This window comes from Podarcis cretensis (genome assembly GCF_951804945.1).
Source record: "Podarcis cretensis genome assembly, chromosome: 14".
Lineage (NCBI taxonomy): Eukaryota > Metazoa > Chordata > Lepidosauria > Squamata > Lacertidae > Podarcis > Podarcis cretensis.
The window spans coordinates 7,299,325-7,316,813 of NC_137183.1; the positions used below are offsets into that span (position 1 = coordinate 7,299,325).

At 45.4% G+C, this 17,489-nt stretch overlaps 1 protein-coding gene across 1 annotated transcript in view; it reads left to right on the top strand.

Annotated features, from left to right (window-relative positions):
- Positions 1-17,489, top strand: part of WDR72 (WD repeat domain 72) — an 82,359-nt gene that overhangs the window by 51,394 nt on the left and 13,476 nt on the right. The window contains exons 16-18 of the mRNA XM_079953204.1: positions 1,720-1,805; positions 5,774-5,856; positions 6,467-6,623. Of these exons, the coding sequence (XP_079809330.1) occupies positions 1,720-1,805; positions 5,774-5,856; positions 6,467-6,623 (326 nt within the window). The remainder of the gene's footprint in view (positions 1-1,719; positions 1,806-5,773; positions 5,857-6,466; positions 6,624-17,489) is intronic.

Genomic DNA, 17,489 nt, shown 5'->3' on the forward strand with positions numbered 1-17,489 from the left:
CTACTTTGCAATCATTTGTTGCCTGGTTTAGTCTGCACAAGGGACTTGGGTGGCGCTGTGGTCTACACCACAGAGCCTAGGGCTTGCCGATCAGAAGGTCGGCGATTCGAATCCCCGCGACGGGGTGAGCTCCCGTTGCTTGGTCTCTGCTCCTGCCAACCTAGCAGTTCGAAAGCACCTCAGAGTGCAAGCAGATAAATAGGTACCGCTCCAGCGGGAAGGTAAACAATGTTTCCATGCGCTGCTCTGGTTCACCAGAAACGGCTTAGTCATGACCTGGAAGCTGTACGCCGGCTTCCTTGGCCAATAAAGCGAGATGAGCACCACAACCCCAGAGTCGATCACGACTGAACCTAATGGTCAGGGGTCCCTTTACCTTTAGAGTCAGTCAATAGGACAGAGCTTATCTATTACCCATCCCCACTCACCTCAGACATCGTTCAGCACCTCTCCCTTATAAGGCATCATAAGCCTGGAAACTAGCAAAGGTCTTGAAATTGAATATCATACAATATTTGTACTGCACATTTGAGAAACCTCAGTTTCCCTATCTTGATAGATATAAATATAGACCAGGAAATGCCTGGTTGGGGCACTCCTGGTTTTCTATTTGCATTTAAAAAACTGGACCTTGGAAACTGGCATTTCCCATAATTAATTAACCTGAGGAGTTGAAATTGGCAAGTTGCAGGAGTCATCTTGCCAAGTCGCAGTAAGAAGGCTCTTGGGAAGGGATAGTTGACAGACACTTCCTCACACACCATGTTTGGTCTACCCTTTTGAAAGTCCACCATTAGTTGCATTTTTATCACTCCTGCCCATTAAACAGGAATATCAAAATGAAGTTGTTTGGCTGGTTTGCTTGTTCATACCCACTCAAGGGCACATTTATTTTGCTGGCTGCTCCTTCAGCATCTGGGCAGGAGAGAAACAATATGTGCTGTGTTTTTGGCCGAGCCAAATGGAGCATGCTAATTAGACAACTGGTGTGGGTGATCATTGTCCTTCAAGAAACCTGCATGGCTCTTGGGTCTGGCCTTCTAAGGACAACTGACTTGAAAGCTGGGGGGAGGGGAGAGATTGTACTGCTGATTCTGCCAACAGTCAAGGCAAGACGAAAGGTGGCTGTGAGGGAGGAGCCTGTGGCAGGCAGGCATGAAGTCTAGATGGCAACTGTGCAGCTGCCAGTCATTTCAAAGGGCCTGCTTTATGCCAAGGGTCTCCCATGACTGGCAGCTTATATTGATGAGGAGCACAGTCCTTTCCCAGGCCTGCTTCCTTGGATGCTGCGAACTGAGCCTGACAAGTCAACACATGCAAGAGGCTGGGGGTTTGCTTTGCTGTGGACTGTGGGCAAGAGAAGGGCCAGGCAGATGATTTTTCACATGGGATCCTTGTTGCTTTAAGCAAGTGAGCCTGCTCTCTGTGCCAGCCACTGAGGACAAATGGCTCTTGCGAAGTCTTAGCAGGCTGCCCAGCTTCACACCCTTCGATCATCTGAAAGATAGCTGTACACTAAGGTAGGGTCCTCCTCCAGATATATATATATATATGGTTAGAGCCAATGCTAGTCCTACTCAGAGTAGACCCATTGAAGATAATGGGTATGACTAACTTAGGTCCATAAAGGTCAGTAAGTTTACTATAGCCCAGGATTGCTTAGTGGTATCTCTGCTTGCCTGCACTGATCTCTCTGACTGTTATAACATTTCCCCTCAGTCGCCAGAAACTGGAGTCTGCACGCAACAAATGGAGACCCACACCATCTCTTGGGACCACAAGCTCTTATGAAGAGTCCACTAAACGTGAGTATCAGGAGACAGTGCAGAATTACGGCACAAGACACAACCCATGTTTGTTTTCTAGGCATGACAGCATTGAAAACACATTTCGAGGTGCTGAAACATTAATGTCATCCTGTGAGTTGTGAGAAGGGAGCCTGAGTTTCCATATGTTCCCCTAGTGCCTTCTGAACTTTGAACTTCTCACAACACTCAAGATGCCCCGGATATCCTTACTTTCATTTAAAACACTGGTCCATCATGCTCTCAACTATTTTCAACTGGTAGGGCAGCTAAGCCATGCGCCTGAAGCACTGGTGTGATGCACAGCAGTTGTTTCTCAGCCTCTGGCTGAAAGATGTTGGGCCAATAAATCATTTCAGCGCTGCTACAAGTGGGCTTTCCTTCTGTTTTGTGAGGTATGACTGCTAAGAGATGCCATTTGGGGTTTTTACTTATGGGTGGTGAGTGACACCACCCTCTACATGAACATTTCAAACTTCCATTATCATAAAAGAGAAAGACCTAAGTTAGCGCTCCTTCCAGCAAAACTGTTGTATGAGTAAGATCCCTCTCCAAATAGGCTTCTGGTTTGTCTGCGAAGGGAAATGGTGGCGTGGTATTAGTCGTCCGTCTAAAAGACGACCTCTACTGGGGTTTTTGAGCGGTGGGGGTGAGTGCCAGGGTTAGACACCCCCCCAAAAAAGCCCCACAGGCAGTGGGGTGTCGAGGGGACCATTTGTTGGTAACAAATTCTTATCCTAGTGACCATCAGGAGCTTCATCATTTTCATTGTGACTTGACTTCAACTAGAACTGGACTTCTATGCTTTAATGCATGGGTAGGCAAACTAACGCGGGTGGCACTGTGGGTTAAACCACAGAGCCTAGGGCTTGCCGATCGGAAGGTCGGCGGTTCGAATCCCTGTGACAGGGTGAGCTCCCGTAGCTAGGTCCGAGCTCCTGCCAACCTATAGGTACCGCTCTGGTGGGAAGGTAAACAGCGTTTCCGTGAGCTGCTCTGGTTCGCCAGAAGTGGCTTAGTCATGCTGGCCATATGACCCAGAAGTTGTACGCTGGCTCCCTCGAACAGTCCGGGAATCAGCATGTTTTTACATGAGTAGAATGTGCCCTTTTACTAAAAATGCATCTCTGGGTTATTTGTGGGGCCTGCCTGGTGTTTTTACATGAGCAGAATGTGTCCTTTTATTTAAAATGCATCTCTGGGTTATTTGTGGGGCATAGGAATTTGTTCATTATTTTTTTTCCAAAATATAGTCTGGTCCCCCACAAGGTCTGAGGGACAGTGGACTGGCCCCCTGCAGAAAAAGTTTGCTGACCCCTGCTTTAATGTCATGATCATATAAACCTATGAATAACCTGTTGCAGGCAGAAAAACATACAGCTGATGTAAGAAGAAGCTGGCCAGTTTCACTTCTCCCAGTTCCTGGCAGCTGCATGGGCCACAAGATGTTTTTTTGTATTTCACAAGCAACAGCTTATCTCACCCCAGAAGCAGCATGCCATAAACTCATAAAATCTGATCATGTCTTTGTCTTCATATCTTTTAACAATGAGTCTTGTAGCACCTAATATATTTATTGTAGCATCAACTTGGTCAGATGTGTTTGATTTTTCAGTATACCCATAGACCTTTGGCTCAGAGCTAAATGAAACAACCTCCCCCTTTTGAGAGTTTGCCCAGTGTGACCTGCAAAAAGTCAATATTCATTTGTTGTTATTAACAGCAGAAGAAATTTCAGGAGTGGACAGGCAGGTGCCAGATTCCTCAAGGAAATGCAAAAGGACTACATCACATCCCAAATTATAGTCAGATGGGGAATCCTTTAAATAACCAGTCTCCTTCCTCCAAAAGGATGCTGAATATGAATGTTGGAAGCTGGTTTTCTGAAAGGGCCCAGGGAACAAAGCTGCTCAATTTTTACCCAGAGTAAGCTCCATTTAATACAGTGGGACTTCCTTCTGAGCAGACAGTGTAAGGCTTCATTTACAATAAAGGAATCAACATTCCAAGTGTTTCCTAGTAAATGGCTGCCTACAGAAGCATTGCAATTAGAGTATTTAAAGTGGATTGGTGACCTTTTTCTTCAAAACTAAAGGAAGGTCTTCATATGCCAGCTTCACCATTTCCTTCATTTGGTGCAGGGATTTTATTTTCCATATAAACAGGACTCCAATTTTGCACCCACCCACCCACCCACACCACTTTTAATTGTTCTCTGAGAATATAGATGGAAAATAAGATCTGGGCATGCATAAATGAATAATAAATGTAATGGAACCATGGAGAAGGTAGAGGGAAGTCAAGGGATTGGATAAATCCCACACTGCGATATTGTATTGATGTTTATTTTATATTGTTTGTTATGAATAAAACCAATAAAAAAAAATGTTCTCCGAGACATAAAGGTAAAGGTACCCCTGCCCGTTCGGGCCAGTCTTGACAGACTCTAGGGTTGTGCGCTCATCTCACTCTAAAGGCCGGGAGCCAGTGCTGTCCGCAGACACTTCCGGGTCACGTGGCCAGTGTGACAAGCTGCATCTGGCGAACCAGCGCAGCACACGGAACGCCGTTTACCTTCCCGCTGATAAGCGGTCCCTATTTATCTACTTGTACCCAGGGGTGCTTTCGAACTGCTAGGTTGGCAGGCGCTGGGACAGAACGACGGGAGCGCACCCCGCTGCGGGGATTTGAACCGCCGACCATGCGATCGGCAAGTCCTAGGCGCTGAGGTTTTACCCACAGCGCCACCCGCGTCCCACGTTTCCTTCCTATGGAGGGAAGGAAAAAGGAAAACCAGGACATTCCAGGATCAAATCAGAAACTGGGATGGCTTCTGTAATTCTAGGACTATCCCTGGGAAATTGGGACACTTGGAGGGTATGTGAGGATTGAACATGGAGCCTTCTGCCTGCGTGGGGCCTCTGCCCTGCCATTTAGTCACAGCCCCGCTTTGCTTCTCCGCACACCAACTTCTCCCATTTTCTATACCAGCTCCATTAGCAGTTCCAGCATCCTCAAGATATTCCTTACTGCTCTTTTTCTGTTTAGCTTTATATAGCTCATATGTGGGTGATTTATGGGTAATTTAGTTATATCCTTAATTATTTACTGATAAGAAAAATAGCCATTGGTAACCAAGACTAAAAATAAGGTATTGGTTTTTTAAAGCTGGAAGAAATAGATACCGTACTCTCCTACGCTGATATTATGTAAGTAAACTGGAGACCATAGAGCATATTGCATTACACCCCAGGATGGATTTTCTTCAGGGGAGGGACCTTGGAAATCAAAACTGAGGAATCCGGAACTTCAGTTACATGTGATTTGATATGTGTATTGTCAAGTGGATTAAATTTAAGTGGGCTGTATATTGCAAACAGAAAGTTCAGAGGTAGTCAACAATACCAGGATTGTTAGCTTGTGTACAAGCTTCCGGTTTAGTTGCAAATGCTTCATGAAACTTCTTTTCTTTTCTTTCTTTTTTTAATTACTTTTTTATTCAAAATTAAAACAAAACATATTATCCAGAAACATATCATCCTTATTTTCCCTCATTTTCCTCCCTCCCCTCCCTCCCCCCACAGAACCCACCCACCCCCACCCCCCAACTTCCCTCAGTTCCAGTCTTTGATTTCTCTAAAAATGCTGTTTTCTGCATGTTACACAGTTGTATAGATCCTCAAACTATTTAGCTGATAATTATCAATAAAAAGTTTGTGAATGTTTATTCAAAACTAGCCAAGGAGTCCAGTTCCCTTTGTTGCGTCTTCAAATACTTTGTAAAGGGTTCCCATTCATCTTTAAAGTCACAGTTATCCTTGTCCCGGGACAAGGATGAAACTTCTTTTCTTAAACTGCCATAATCTTTTACAAGGCCTTCAAGACAAGTGGTTCTGTTTTAAAGGCCTGGGGCATTGTTATACTTCAACTGGATGCAGCCTAACAAAGAGTGTTTCCTCTATTTTCAGACATATTGGGGTTTCCTGTTCATGAACCAGAGAACAGTTCACTTGTCAAACTTATTTCTTCTTGGAGAGACCAATCCATAGAGGTAGGAAGTGGGTTACATGTGTAAGACGATTGTGTCAGGGAATAGGCTGGCCCTGAACCTTTCGCATATTGTGTTAGTTCTGCATGTATAGAAATTATCTGATATGGATGACCATGCAAACATCTGAAAGAGCACTCTGCATGTAAAAAGGTGATGCATCTAGGGGGAAGTTTTGGCCTAGCCATTCATTTGATGTGTCAGTGTGTGGAGAGGTCTTTTTTTCTTTTCTTTTTGACTGTTCAAAGTCAAAGAATATCAGGAACTGGCTGCTGTGTATGTGACAAGTGGTTGAAAAGTTCCCAGCCTCTCCAGTCTGATGGGCAGGAGAGGTTCTGGTCACCTCCTCAACCGCACCCAACTTTAGCACCCCCAGGCCCCTCTTCTTCACCCCCTCCTATCATGAAGCCAGTTGCCACTGATAGAGCAATGCAACAGGGCAAAGGGTCAGCCTAGCTTTGCCTTTCCTCTGCACTGAGCATCCTAGGCCTTCCCTGCTCATTGCCCCTTTCCTGAAGCACTGTTTGGGAGAAGAGGGGTGGGGGGAAGGAGGCCTGGGCTTGGGGCAGGACAGCCTAACACCCTCCTCACTGACAGCCTGCATCTCTGGCAGATGACTGAAGCCATCCAGGCTGCTCTGCTGGCTGAAGTTCGGCAGGGCCTGAGAAACCGTCGGAAGACCTTGGCCAACGGTCATGGGCAAGCAAGTGCCAAAGTGGAGGAGCAAAGGACCGAGGAGCCAGAGATAATAAAGAGCCACCCCTTGCTGGGTAAGTGTCTCATCTGTTGGTGTGAGGGCAGGTTAAGGTGGATGGAGAAGCGTTTAAATTCTGAGATAAGACCAGGGTTCTCCATCCCAGAGTTCCTGCTGCTGCAGATCTCCCTCAGGTAGTTGCTGCTACTATTCCTGTTCATCATCTCCATATTTAAGGCATGGAGGGGAAAGGGTGTTGCTTTGTGTAAATGTTCAAAATGCTTCTAGTATTTCATTCTTGTGTATATTGGAAATACGATTGCAAACAACTGGCGCATGCCATTTTATAGATAACATTAGTGAACAACAAATTATATGGAAATGAGCAGATGTTTTCAGATTTATCTTTTATCAATGAGATTAGACTTATACTAAAAATGTTGCTGCTCCAATTTTATAACTTCATACTATGAAATGTGGAGTTTTTATGCTTTGGTGATAGAATAATCCACATTGTGGAAATTAGTTTTACAGCTGCATCATTTCATTTTACAGCGGGCCTAGTTGCTGTTACTTTTAATGGTGTTCCTGTTGATGGGCAGGAAACTCTGATTCAGAATTTATGTTATGAGATGATATCCAATTTTCTTTAGGCCATTAGCTGAGCCTTAAAATTAAGTGACCTGAAGTTTACATCCAATTTTATTAGTGAGTCTTCTCTGTCATAGCTAATTCATAATCTCGTGGTGTGCATGTGTCTGTCATGAAGATTTGTGGCTAGCACGTTTGTTCCAGGAATCTAAGAAAAGTTAAAAATTTTCAGCCATAAAGAACACAGTTGATAGTTTCAGTTGTGCTAAGATGGACATGCATGTGGGATTATCTTTTGTTTTATAATGGGTTCCCCTCTCCTGTCCCCATTCTACACCAATATTTTGGTATTAAGATTTTTATTAAAGTCATAATACCGTAAGATATAGAAAACTAATGTAAATTTTAAAAGAGACAAAAACAGCTACCAAAAAAGAAAATAATATTTGTCATGTCAGGTTCCCCCAGGTGCAGGTTACATCAGTGTGGGACTCCTGAGCATTCATGGAGTCACAGTTCACCATGTGTAACCTGCGTTTACTAGAAGGTTGTTTGGTTCGAATATTTAGGAAGTGGTGGTGCATTGTGAACTCTGGAAGGCACAATTCAGGAAGAGCGTCTTGCGTCAACCCACTTGGAAAGAAAGGTGTTGACAGCTGAATCTCAGCAAGAAGTGGGCAGTTTGTTGTTCACAAAGACAGATATATGCTAATACATTAGAAAAAACTTGTTGAAATATATAAGCAATTTCCTTCTTTCCTGGAATCTCTTCCTTTCCCTTCCTTAGCTATTTTTCTACCAAGGCTGGAGAGGGATCCATGTTGTATGTTTTCAGGCATAAGGTGTCCTGCTTGAGGATGAGGATAGTTGGGCTTGGTGATCCTTTCATCTGCCGTTTGGTCTTTGCACAAAACCCAACTGGGCCAATTGGCATGACTCTGTCTTCAGTTACCGAGTCAACACTGGTATGTTAAAAGAACCCTGTCTAGGTGCTGTAAGTTCTCATTAGCCAAGCTGATTCGAGCCAGAGCTCAAGGGGACCTTAATGAAATCCACAAGCCTCACCCATAAGTACCCTCCCATTTTAGGCAAATGGTGCCCCCTCCCCCTGTGGCTAATGTCCTAATAGAAAAGGTGACTAGGAGGGACCTGGGCCACTGTCATTCCTACACTGAGCCATGGCCTGCCAATCTTCTTATGCGGAGGTGAATATCTGTGTTCACTCTCAGGTTCTTCCTTGGCTACAGAAAGGGGATGTGGCAGAATAGAGGCGGAGTATTCTGAGCGGCTGAGGTGTGAGATTTCTCCTGCCACCAGAAGTGGTGAAGGCCACTTTACTTCAGTGGCTCTAAAGAAGGGATTTGGCAAATTCACAGAGAAGGAAACAGTTTGACAACGGTCCTTAGCCATGATTGTTCCATGGAAGTACTGTGCACTTGAACTGCCTCGGTAGAGGTCCCTGCCAGCACATTTCTCCTTCTCCTCCTCCTCCTCTTATGGAATATGCATCACTGAAAGACATTACACCCTTGTTTCATATTACAGCCCTTTCCTGTAAAGGAACACAACTCAATTTTGTATTTTATCATCCAACCTGTGGTTTAACTTGGCTACTGTATCATCTCATAGACATTCACTTAAAACTGTACCTTGATCCAATATTCTCTAATATTAGTGGTCAAGTATTGAAGGAAGCAAAATGGAAGACTCTGTAGAACTGCAGCTTATTTCATTCTTTGCTTCATATATTTTACCAGACATAACTCCTTAATGCAACAGAAATCAGATTTGTTGTGTATTTTTACACAAAATCCAATTGTGCAGGCGCCATACCAGGCTCATCCAAAACATTAGAAAGGATACGGTTCTGCTACAATATTGTTGAAACTCCACACGGAAGCAGCAACACTTTGGATGCCAAGGCACAGGAAGTGCCACTGTAAAAGGTGGTGTTGACTGCTCTCCATCTCTGGTGGGTGGTTTTGGGGAAAGGTGAATGATCCCGATAGCTATTATTTATTTATTAAAATTATCCCACCTGATGTAACAAAACAATAAACACACAACATTCAATGAAACTTGGTAAAAACAAAACACAACTCTCTCATACAAATAACACTGTTATTGTTGTTGTTTAATCGTTTAGTCGTGTCCGACTCTTCATGACCCCATGGACCAGAGCACGCCAGGCACTCCTGTCTTCCACTGCCTCACGCAGTTTGGTCAAACTCATGCTGGTAGCTTCGAGAACACTGTCCAACCATCTCTTCCTCTGTGGCACCTTCTCCTTGTGCCCTCCGTCATTCCCAACATCAGGGTCTTTTCCAGGGAGTCTTCTCTTCTCATGAGGTGGCCAAAGTATTGGAGCCTCAGCTTCAGGATCTGTCATTCCAGTGAGCACTCAGGGCTGATTTCCTTCAGAATGGAGAGGTTTGATCTTCTTGCAGTCCATGGGACTCTCAAGAGTCCCCTCCAACACCATAATTCAAAAGCATCAATTCTTTGGAGATCCCAACCACCCTTATTTTTATGCAATGCCTCCCCAATTTCACCCAAGGCTACTACCGCCCCCCTGGATCGTTCCAGTGCCCCCCAGGGGACAGTATCGCCCACTTTGGGAAACATGAACCTAGATAAACCTAAGTTTTTAAGAGGCATTGAAGGTTGTTACTGTGACTGTCTCACAAACTACCCGATGGAGGGCATTCCAGAGGCTCACTTACACATCATCAGCAAGTGGCAGTCCACCAAGGACTATCCACTTGGGAAGATCTTAGAGACTGGCTTGGTCTGTACTAAGTATCCTGGTCCCAAATGGGGCTTTAAATGTTGAGAACTAAACCTTGAACTTGGCTCAGTAGCTAATAGAACTTTCAATGCTGATGGGTAAAGCTGGGTGCCCCACTCCCAGAAGCTGCTGCAATTTGCACTGGTTGTGCTTTCTGAATCAAGCACAAGGGTAGAGAAGAAATAACTAAAAGCCGGAGCTGAGGTCTTATGGGGGGTATTTGGGGCCTTCCTGCTTTCCTACACTTATCTTACTATCTTCTCCCAATGGGGGCTGGGCAAGAGAAGAAGAAGCCAAGTTGCCCTGAACTTTTTATGCTTAGATTTGCTGCCGAACTTGCTGCTTCTAGTTCCTTCATCTAGCGAACATGACTAGACCTGGTGTTGCGTTGTGGCATCTGAAAGCATTGCACAGATTTTGGCCCACCTGACATTTGGTGGGGTCATCAAGATCTGTGCTTTGTGCACTCCATGCATTTTTGAAAACCTCAACTAAGCACCTGCCCACGTGGGCCTGATATCTGCTGCACATAATGCACCCGTCAATCCATTCCGCTAGAAACTCTAAAAATAAATTACAAACAAGCAAACAGAAACTGGAGATGGGAAGCTCCTTCCGCCGTACCTCGGCTGCTGCTCTCCTTCCACAGCTAACCTCTGTCTGTCTCCACTGCTGAGCCTCATCCATTTCTCTCTCCCCCTGACATTTTGCCTTTGCTAGATCATGAACTGCCTTTTTAGAATGCATCTTGAAAGGGAATGCCTTTCTTCTGTGCCATAACCAGCATGAGCAGAGCTGACGGTTTAGGATTGCCAGCTTCAGGTCCTACCTGGGGAAGCCCACTTGCCTCTCAGCCATTATGAGTCATTTGCAGGAGCATAACAGCAGCAGTTTATGGCTCCATTTCTCTTAGAAGCTCCCAGTCGTCCTCTCCTTCCCAGGTCAAACTGGGGGTCTTCTTCCTTGGGCCTGATCCAAATGGCTGTGCTCTCCAGCATATGGGTTTTAAGAATGGTTGTGTGCCAGAGGAGCTGAAGCTAGGAACAGAGCTTGAAGCAGGTGACAGCTCGGCTGCTTGGAAGGTGATTTGATGTGACCATTGTCTCACTGCTCCGAGGAATGAGAAGAGGCACCAAGAGACTCACCCACCCACCGATGTACACAGTTAACTTTGCCAACAACCCACTGGAGCAGCAAGCCAGCCAGCCAGTTAAGGTGCCTTCTCTGCTGTGTCCACCTGTGTTTCCCAAAATCAAGCTGGTAGAGCCCATTAAAATTCTTGTTTGTTGAATTCTCTTAGCTAAAATTTCCAGTCATAAATTGCAAAAGGGACAACAGTGTGTGCTAAGAGATATGCCAGTCAAGGACTTGACTTGCTCACAGAGCCATTACTCTAAAATAGGGGTCTAGTCTGGAGGCCTGATGCAGCCCCCCTGACCCCCACCAAGTGGAGTGGAGTTAGCAAAAAGAGCCCCCCCCCCCAGAAGACATGCCCCACAACATCCAAAGTGACTTGCGAGGAGTTCCTGAAATCAATGCCACTGGAGCTGCAGCACAGAAACTTGAGATTCACCTCTGCCTTGGAAGATCCCTTTATGGTGTCCCTTAGGTATCACTCTCTACAGTGGTACGCTTCAGGTTACAGACTCCGCTAACCCATAAATTGTGCTTCAGGTTAAGAACTTTGCTTCAGGATGAGAACAGAAATCGTGCTCCGGCGGCGCGGCAGCAGCAGGAGGCCCCATTAGCTAAAGTGGTGCTTCAGGTTAAGTACAGTTTCAGGTTAAGTACAGACCTCCGGAACGAATTAAGTACTTAACCTGAGGTACCACTGTATTGTAAAATGGCTTAAAGACAAATAAAAACCCTGCATGTCATAGAGGCTGACAATGTCAATGTTTCAGAAGGTGTAAGCACAGCTCCCCGATATTCTTGCCTGGTCCCAGAACAGCATAGTACAGATTGACTATATTATTTCCAGTTACCGGTACTTTCGTTGCATGGGGGGGGGGGGGGGGAAGAATCCCACCTTTGAACCAACGCAATCTGCTGTCCCTTTAAATCCTACGAAGTCTGCAGACCCCTTAAACGCACAGGGGGTTGTTGGCGAAGTTAACTGTGTGCATCGGCGGGTGGGTGAGTCTGGAGCAAGGTGCAACCTTTCCCTGCGCTGTAATAAAGTAGCTGTTCATCTGTGGTCAGGGATTGTCAAGAAAGACCTTGAGTTCCCTGCGTTATTTCACAGAGAGGCCATCAGACAGCTTTGCATCATCTCACTCTATCAATCAAGGGCCTCAGCCACTGCCTTCTGCGAGAACTCTTCCTGTTTTTCACAGACAGCTCAATAACTTGTCTAGGGGTTGTGATAAATGCCCTCCATGGCTCACAAACTGTCTCCTCCATCGCCACCTGCAGCTCGGCTTTGCAGAGCTGGTGCTTCCTCCCCCCTCCCCCCCATCCAGTCCATTTCATTTCTTTGCACTTTTGAATGAAAGAGCCACTGCATTTATATATCTGGCCCAGCGGAAAAGCTGCACTGCAGATTCCCCATTTGTCCCCAACAGAGAAGATTAGATTTCCGCTTAGGAACAGTAAGTGGAGAATAGACGCAGGCAAAATGATAGGAACTGTTGTTTTTAATCCCTCCTCCCGCCCTGCTTGCACTGAAACAAACACTCATTTCCTTTAATTTCACACACCAGTCATATTTTTAAAGATCAACTTTTGCAGCCCCAGCTGATCCAACTGCAGCCTCCTGCTGGTTCTGGAGCTGGAAGCCCCACAGAATCCCATCTGGGCACAATTGCCAGCCGTTGCTCAGGAGGCTATTACAGTAAATGAATAACTTCTCTCTCAGAAAGAAGGTGGCTCTTTCAGATCAGGTTGAAGGTCAATGGCAGGGGAGGACGAGGAGGCTCTCGTGTTGCAGCTGTCTGCAAATGCGCTTGGCTTCAGATTCAAGAAGGTCAGAAATCTGGAAAAGAACCAGAACTCTTGCGGGGTGGGGGCACGCACAAATGACCTAAACCACAAGGGGAAAACAAACTGCTACAAATCGCTTTAATGAGGCTTAGGGGTTCCATAGTAAGGAGACAGGGAACTTTTAAAATATAGTAGTTATTCTAGTTTGAAGATCTGCATTTAGAAAATCCTCCCCTCTATGGGAAGCTGGAGCATCTGCTGTAGCAGGGAAGGCCAAAGCGTTTGGGGATTTTTGGGTTTAGAAAACAAAGCAACTAAGAGAGGACATGGTGGAAGGATGTAAAATCAGGCATGGTGCATAAACAGTGGGCAGAGAGGAGTGTCACTTTTGTCAATCTTCACACTCATTCATGCACTGCCACATGGTGTGTCTACGGCCACAAGGTCAGGTGGCTTTGAAAAGGGAATTAGACAAGTTCATGCAAGAGGCACGTTATGACCACATGGATGGACTTCCTGGTTCATGAGATGTGTGTGCCACTGAATGGCATTTTCTGAAGGGGAAACAACAGGAGGGGGCCTGTTGCCCTCATATCCTTGAGGGTCTTCCATTTGGGCCTGTGGCTGGCTGCTGTAGGAAGAAGCAGGATGCTGAACTCGATGGACAACTTACCTTAATTAAATCACCTTAATCACAGTGATTATATAGATAGAAATTACAGGAGCTGAGACCATTTGATGTTTAATGTTTGGCTGGAGACTAATATGGTATGTGTGGGTGTGGATGCAGCTATTTCCATTCTGCTGCAGTGCTGGGCTTCCCTGAGGTTTCTAGCTGATCCCCGGATCTGACCCAACTCAAGAAGATTACAAAGAGCCTGTCAGTCTCTTCCTGACACATGTGGGATGAAGAGGCTGAGCATCAAGGAGCTAACCAGCAAAAAATCACACTGAGTAAGTGAACTCAACTCTATTAGAAGAAACAAGACTTGCTCATGAGTGCCAGGCCTAATGAGCTCGGCAACTCTTCTTGGTAGGTCTTGCGCCTACAAGGCAACTGTGGAGACTGAAGTTCCTCATATTCCCCCACCTGACTAAATCTCCTCCTCACCAGGGTGCTTCCCAAGCAATCTGAGACTACACAGGCCCCTGTCTTTTCTCTTTCCACTTGATACCTCTCTTGGTCCTGGGATACTGGGGGAAGGGGAGCTTGCTGTAGCAGGAGAGGGAGACACCCTGGTATCTTCACCAGCCTAACTCGTCTCTGCCTCTTGGCCTCTCTCCTCTTCTGCTTCCACTTCTGCTTCTGCACTTCTTTCTGCCACAGCATCTCCCTGCTCACTAAACCCTGTTACCTCTTCCAACACCAACACCTCCCAGTCTTCTGCCTCTGACCACTAATCATCATCCACTTACCAGTCCACAGGCTCTGAGCCTCCTTCTCTCGGGGTTCCCCCACTGGTGCCTTCCACCATTCCTCTGCATCTAGCCAGTTCATGACACTGAGTGGGAGCTAAGGCAGCATTGCAGATTTGTGCTAGTGATCTTTCTCCAGTGGACCTGGTGACGTGCTACCTCCTCATGAGATCATGCCCACACTGGGATTGGCCTTAGGAGGAACAACAACATTCCGGATTTCCTTGACCCCCTTGGCTTCCACTTTCAGCCAAATAGAGCATCACTTTACTCTTCCTGTGAAGCAGCAGGCCAGTGACCTCCAGATTGGCAATTGCTCTATCCAGGAGCTCATTAGTGGAGCTGTCTGTGTCTCTGCCATCAGCATTTGGTGAAAAGGGCTGCCACTGACCCTGCCAGACTTGGGTCAGGAGGTCAGGAGGTCTCGTTTATTATTCAAAATTGCTTTCTGACCTTTTCTCCACTAGGCCAAATGAGGTGGGGTGTCTTCTGGTTGGTTGGAGGAACTGTAACCAAATGCTGGTTTCTTGTGTGATTGATTATTTTATCACTGCTCTAAATTGGTGTTTACTTGTATATACTTAGTCATAGGCACAGTAACCTGAAGATTCTTGCACAACGATTTATACATCTTGCCAAATATGTATTTTGAAAATAATTGCAGCGCCATGGAGTCTGTGTATTGCTTCACCTGCAAATCTACTGAGTGATTCAGTAGATTGATAGATATGATAGATAGTTTGTAGTTATAGATCAAGTCCAAGTCTTTGCAGATCTCCATGGTCTGAAGTTTTACTGTTTGACACTGACGGTTGTGGCAGTTGACCACCACAGTGTCCCTATGATGATGCACTATGATGACATTTTGCAGATGACAGCTGCTTAAGCCTCCTCTGGCTTTTGATAAAACTCAAAGAGAGCTCTCAGTTTGAATCAGATGGAAGTCTCATGCTCATTGCTCTGATCCTCAACAGAGATCCCTGCTCTGTCTGCTTGTAAGGCTAATCTTCTTGCATACAGCTCGTAAGTCTGATGAACAACCAAGAGTCTTGTGGCACCTTAAAGACTAACACATTGATTGTGGTGTAAGCATTTTGGACTACAGCTCGCTTCATGAGATATGTACGTTTGCATGTTTATAAGGCTCTGCTTATGAACCACTTGCAGTTTGAACAGAGACAGCTGTACTATTAGGCAGAATAAGGTGACTGCCTCAGGCAGCTGATTTGGCATATTATGAAAAGACAGCAAATTATTGATTATTCCATTTATTATTGTAATTTTATTGCCAGGGAAAAAGAGAAGAGCCTGTTGGGTTTTCTGCATCAGGTTCCAAAATAAGTTGAGTCGTGTTCAGCATATTCACCTTGACTTGAGATGGAGTCCCCATTTGCTAGAGGAAGCAAAATATCTTGGGCTGGCCTCAAGTTTGACATTAATTTAAAGGCTGTGTTGGGGCACCTGTTGTTGAACTACACCTCCCATCCTCCTCCCTGACCATGGCCGTTGCTGACTGCTGGGGGTGATGGAGGTCCAACAACATCTAGAAGACCACTAGCTCCCCACCCTAGTTTTTGGATCATATGTCCTGTTCCCCATCTCCGTAGGCCTTTCTTGGGTTCTGGCAATTACAATAAAATCAATTCCTGATGTCACAGCCTGCTGTCTCATGCTGATTTGGGAGAGATCGCTGCCTGGTCTCAACACATCTGCCTCTTCACCAGAATTAACAGGAGGCTAGTTGTCAAGTCAGCTGCATTAACAGCCAAATGAATTGGATCAAATCCCTTTGCAACACGGTGGATGAATGGAGACAAAATCAGGGCATTTGGGAGCAGCTTAAGTTGCCCAAGCTGGGGGCGGGGGCAATGATCTTCATCTATAAGGCAGTCTTGCAAGTGCTCTCTTGCTCTCTCCCTCCTTCCCTCCCTCCAGCTCCATCCCAGCTCTCTGTGGTTCAGTTCCTCATTAGTCCTGGAAAATACTGGTCCTGGCCTGCCTCCCTGGGTCCTTGGGAGGGGAAACAATAACTAAATGGGTTTGCCCTGAAACTGGTGTCAAAAGTCAGAGAGGAATCAAATGATTTTGAGACACTTAAAATAAACATGGTTTAACAGAAAGTAGAGAAGGTAGATTTTATCATGGACTGAATGTCTTAAATATTTTGTTCTTTTTTTTTAAGTAACTGGCAGATGGAAAAAGTCCTTTTTATCTTTCTTTATTGTTTCTTTCCCTTTTCTCTTTTTCCTCTTCTTTTTTCCTCTCTCGCTTTCCTTTCTACTTGCTGTTTCTTTTCTTTTTATCTCTTCTTTCTTTCTTTCTTTCTTTCTTTCTTTCTTTCTTTCTTTCTTTCTTTCTTTCTTTCTTTCTTTCTGGTTGTCATCTCTCTTCTTTGTTTTCTTCTCTTTCTTCTTTGGCGTACTCTGCTTGGGGCCTATATTAAGGGCCAGAAAAATGTGTGCTCGTGGGGGTGGTAGATGGTTGGTGGAGGGGCCCTGGCTGGGAAGGCAGGGAAATGTTGGTCTCTGCTTCCAGCATATGGGCATGGCAGGGGGGCAGCTGCCACACCTAAACCAAGTAAATAAATAAAATACTTAACTAACTGACCAAATGTGTCACAGATAATTCAGTTCTGCCTCCCCAAAACACATAAAGCCTGGCCCCCCCAATAAATCCAGCAGCATCAGCTCCTGCTTGTGGAAACAGCATTGAAAGCTTTGTTTGGGGTGGGAAAAAGGGAAAGAAGATTCCAGTCCTGTAATTCTGCTTGCTGTTGATGTCCTTTGAATACACCCCCAGGCTGTTTTGGTGTGTTTATATATATATTCCCCACCCCACCCTGCCAGCACAGATGACAGTAGAATTAAAGATCACATTGCCATTTACATAAAGTAGGGACTTCTTTTAAAAGAGCACTGAAACCAAATAAGTATTCTATTCCCTAAATGCCACCAATTCATTATGAGACTTAGTATGTGAAATGAAAATGATTTTAGTCTGCAGTCAAGGGCTGTGCATAATATAACACTCCTGCTGTTAAACAAGTCACTCCAGACCATTTAAATGCCTTGTTCATTTTGAGGCATACTTGGCATTTGAAAGAGTCCCTCCTCCATAATGGGTTTCTCCAAAGCTGGAAGGAGGTTTGGTGAAAATTATTTTAAAAGGGTAAAGGGACCCCTGACCACTAGGTCCAGTCGTGGACGACTGGGGTTGCGGCACTCA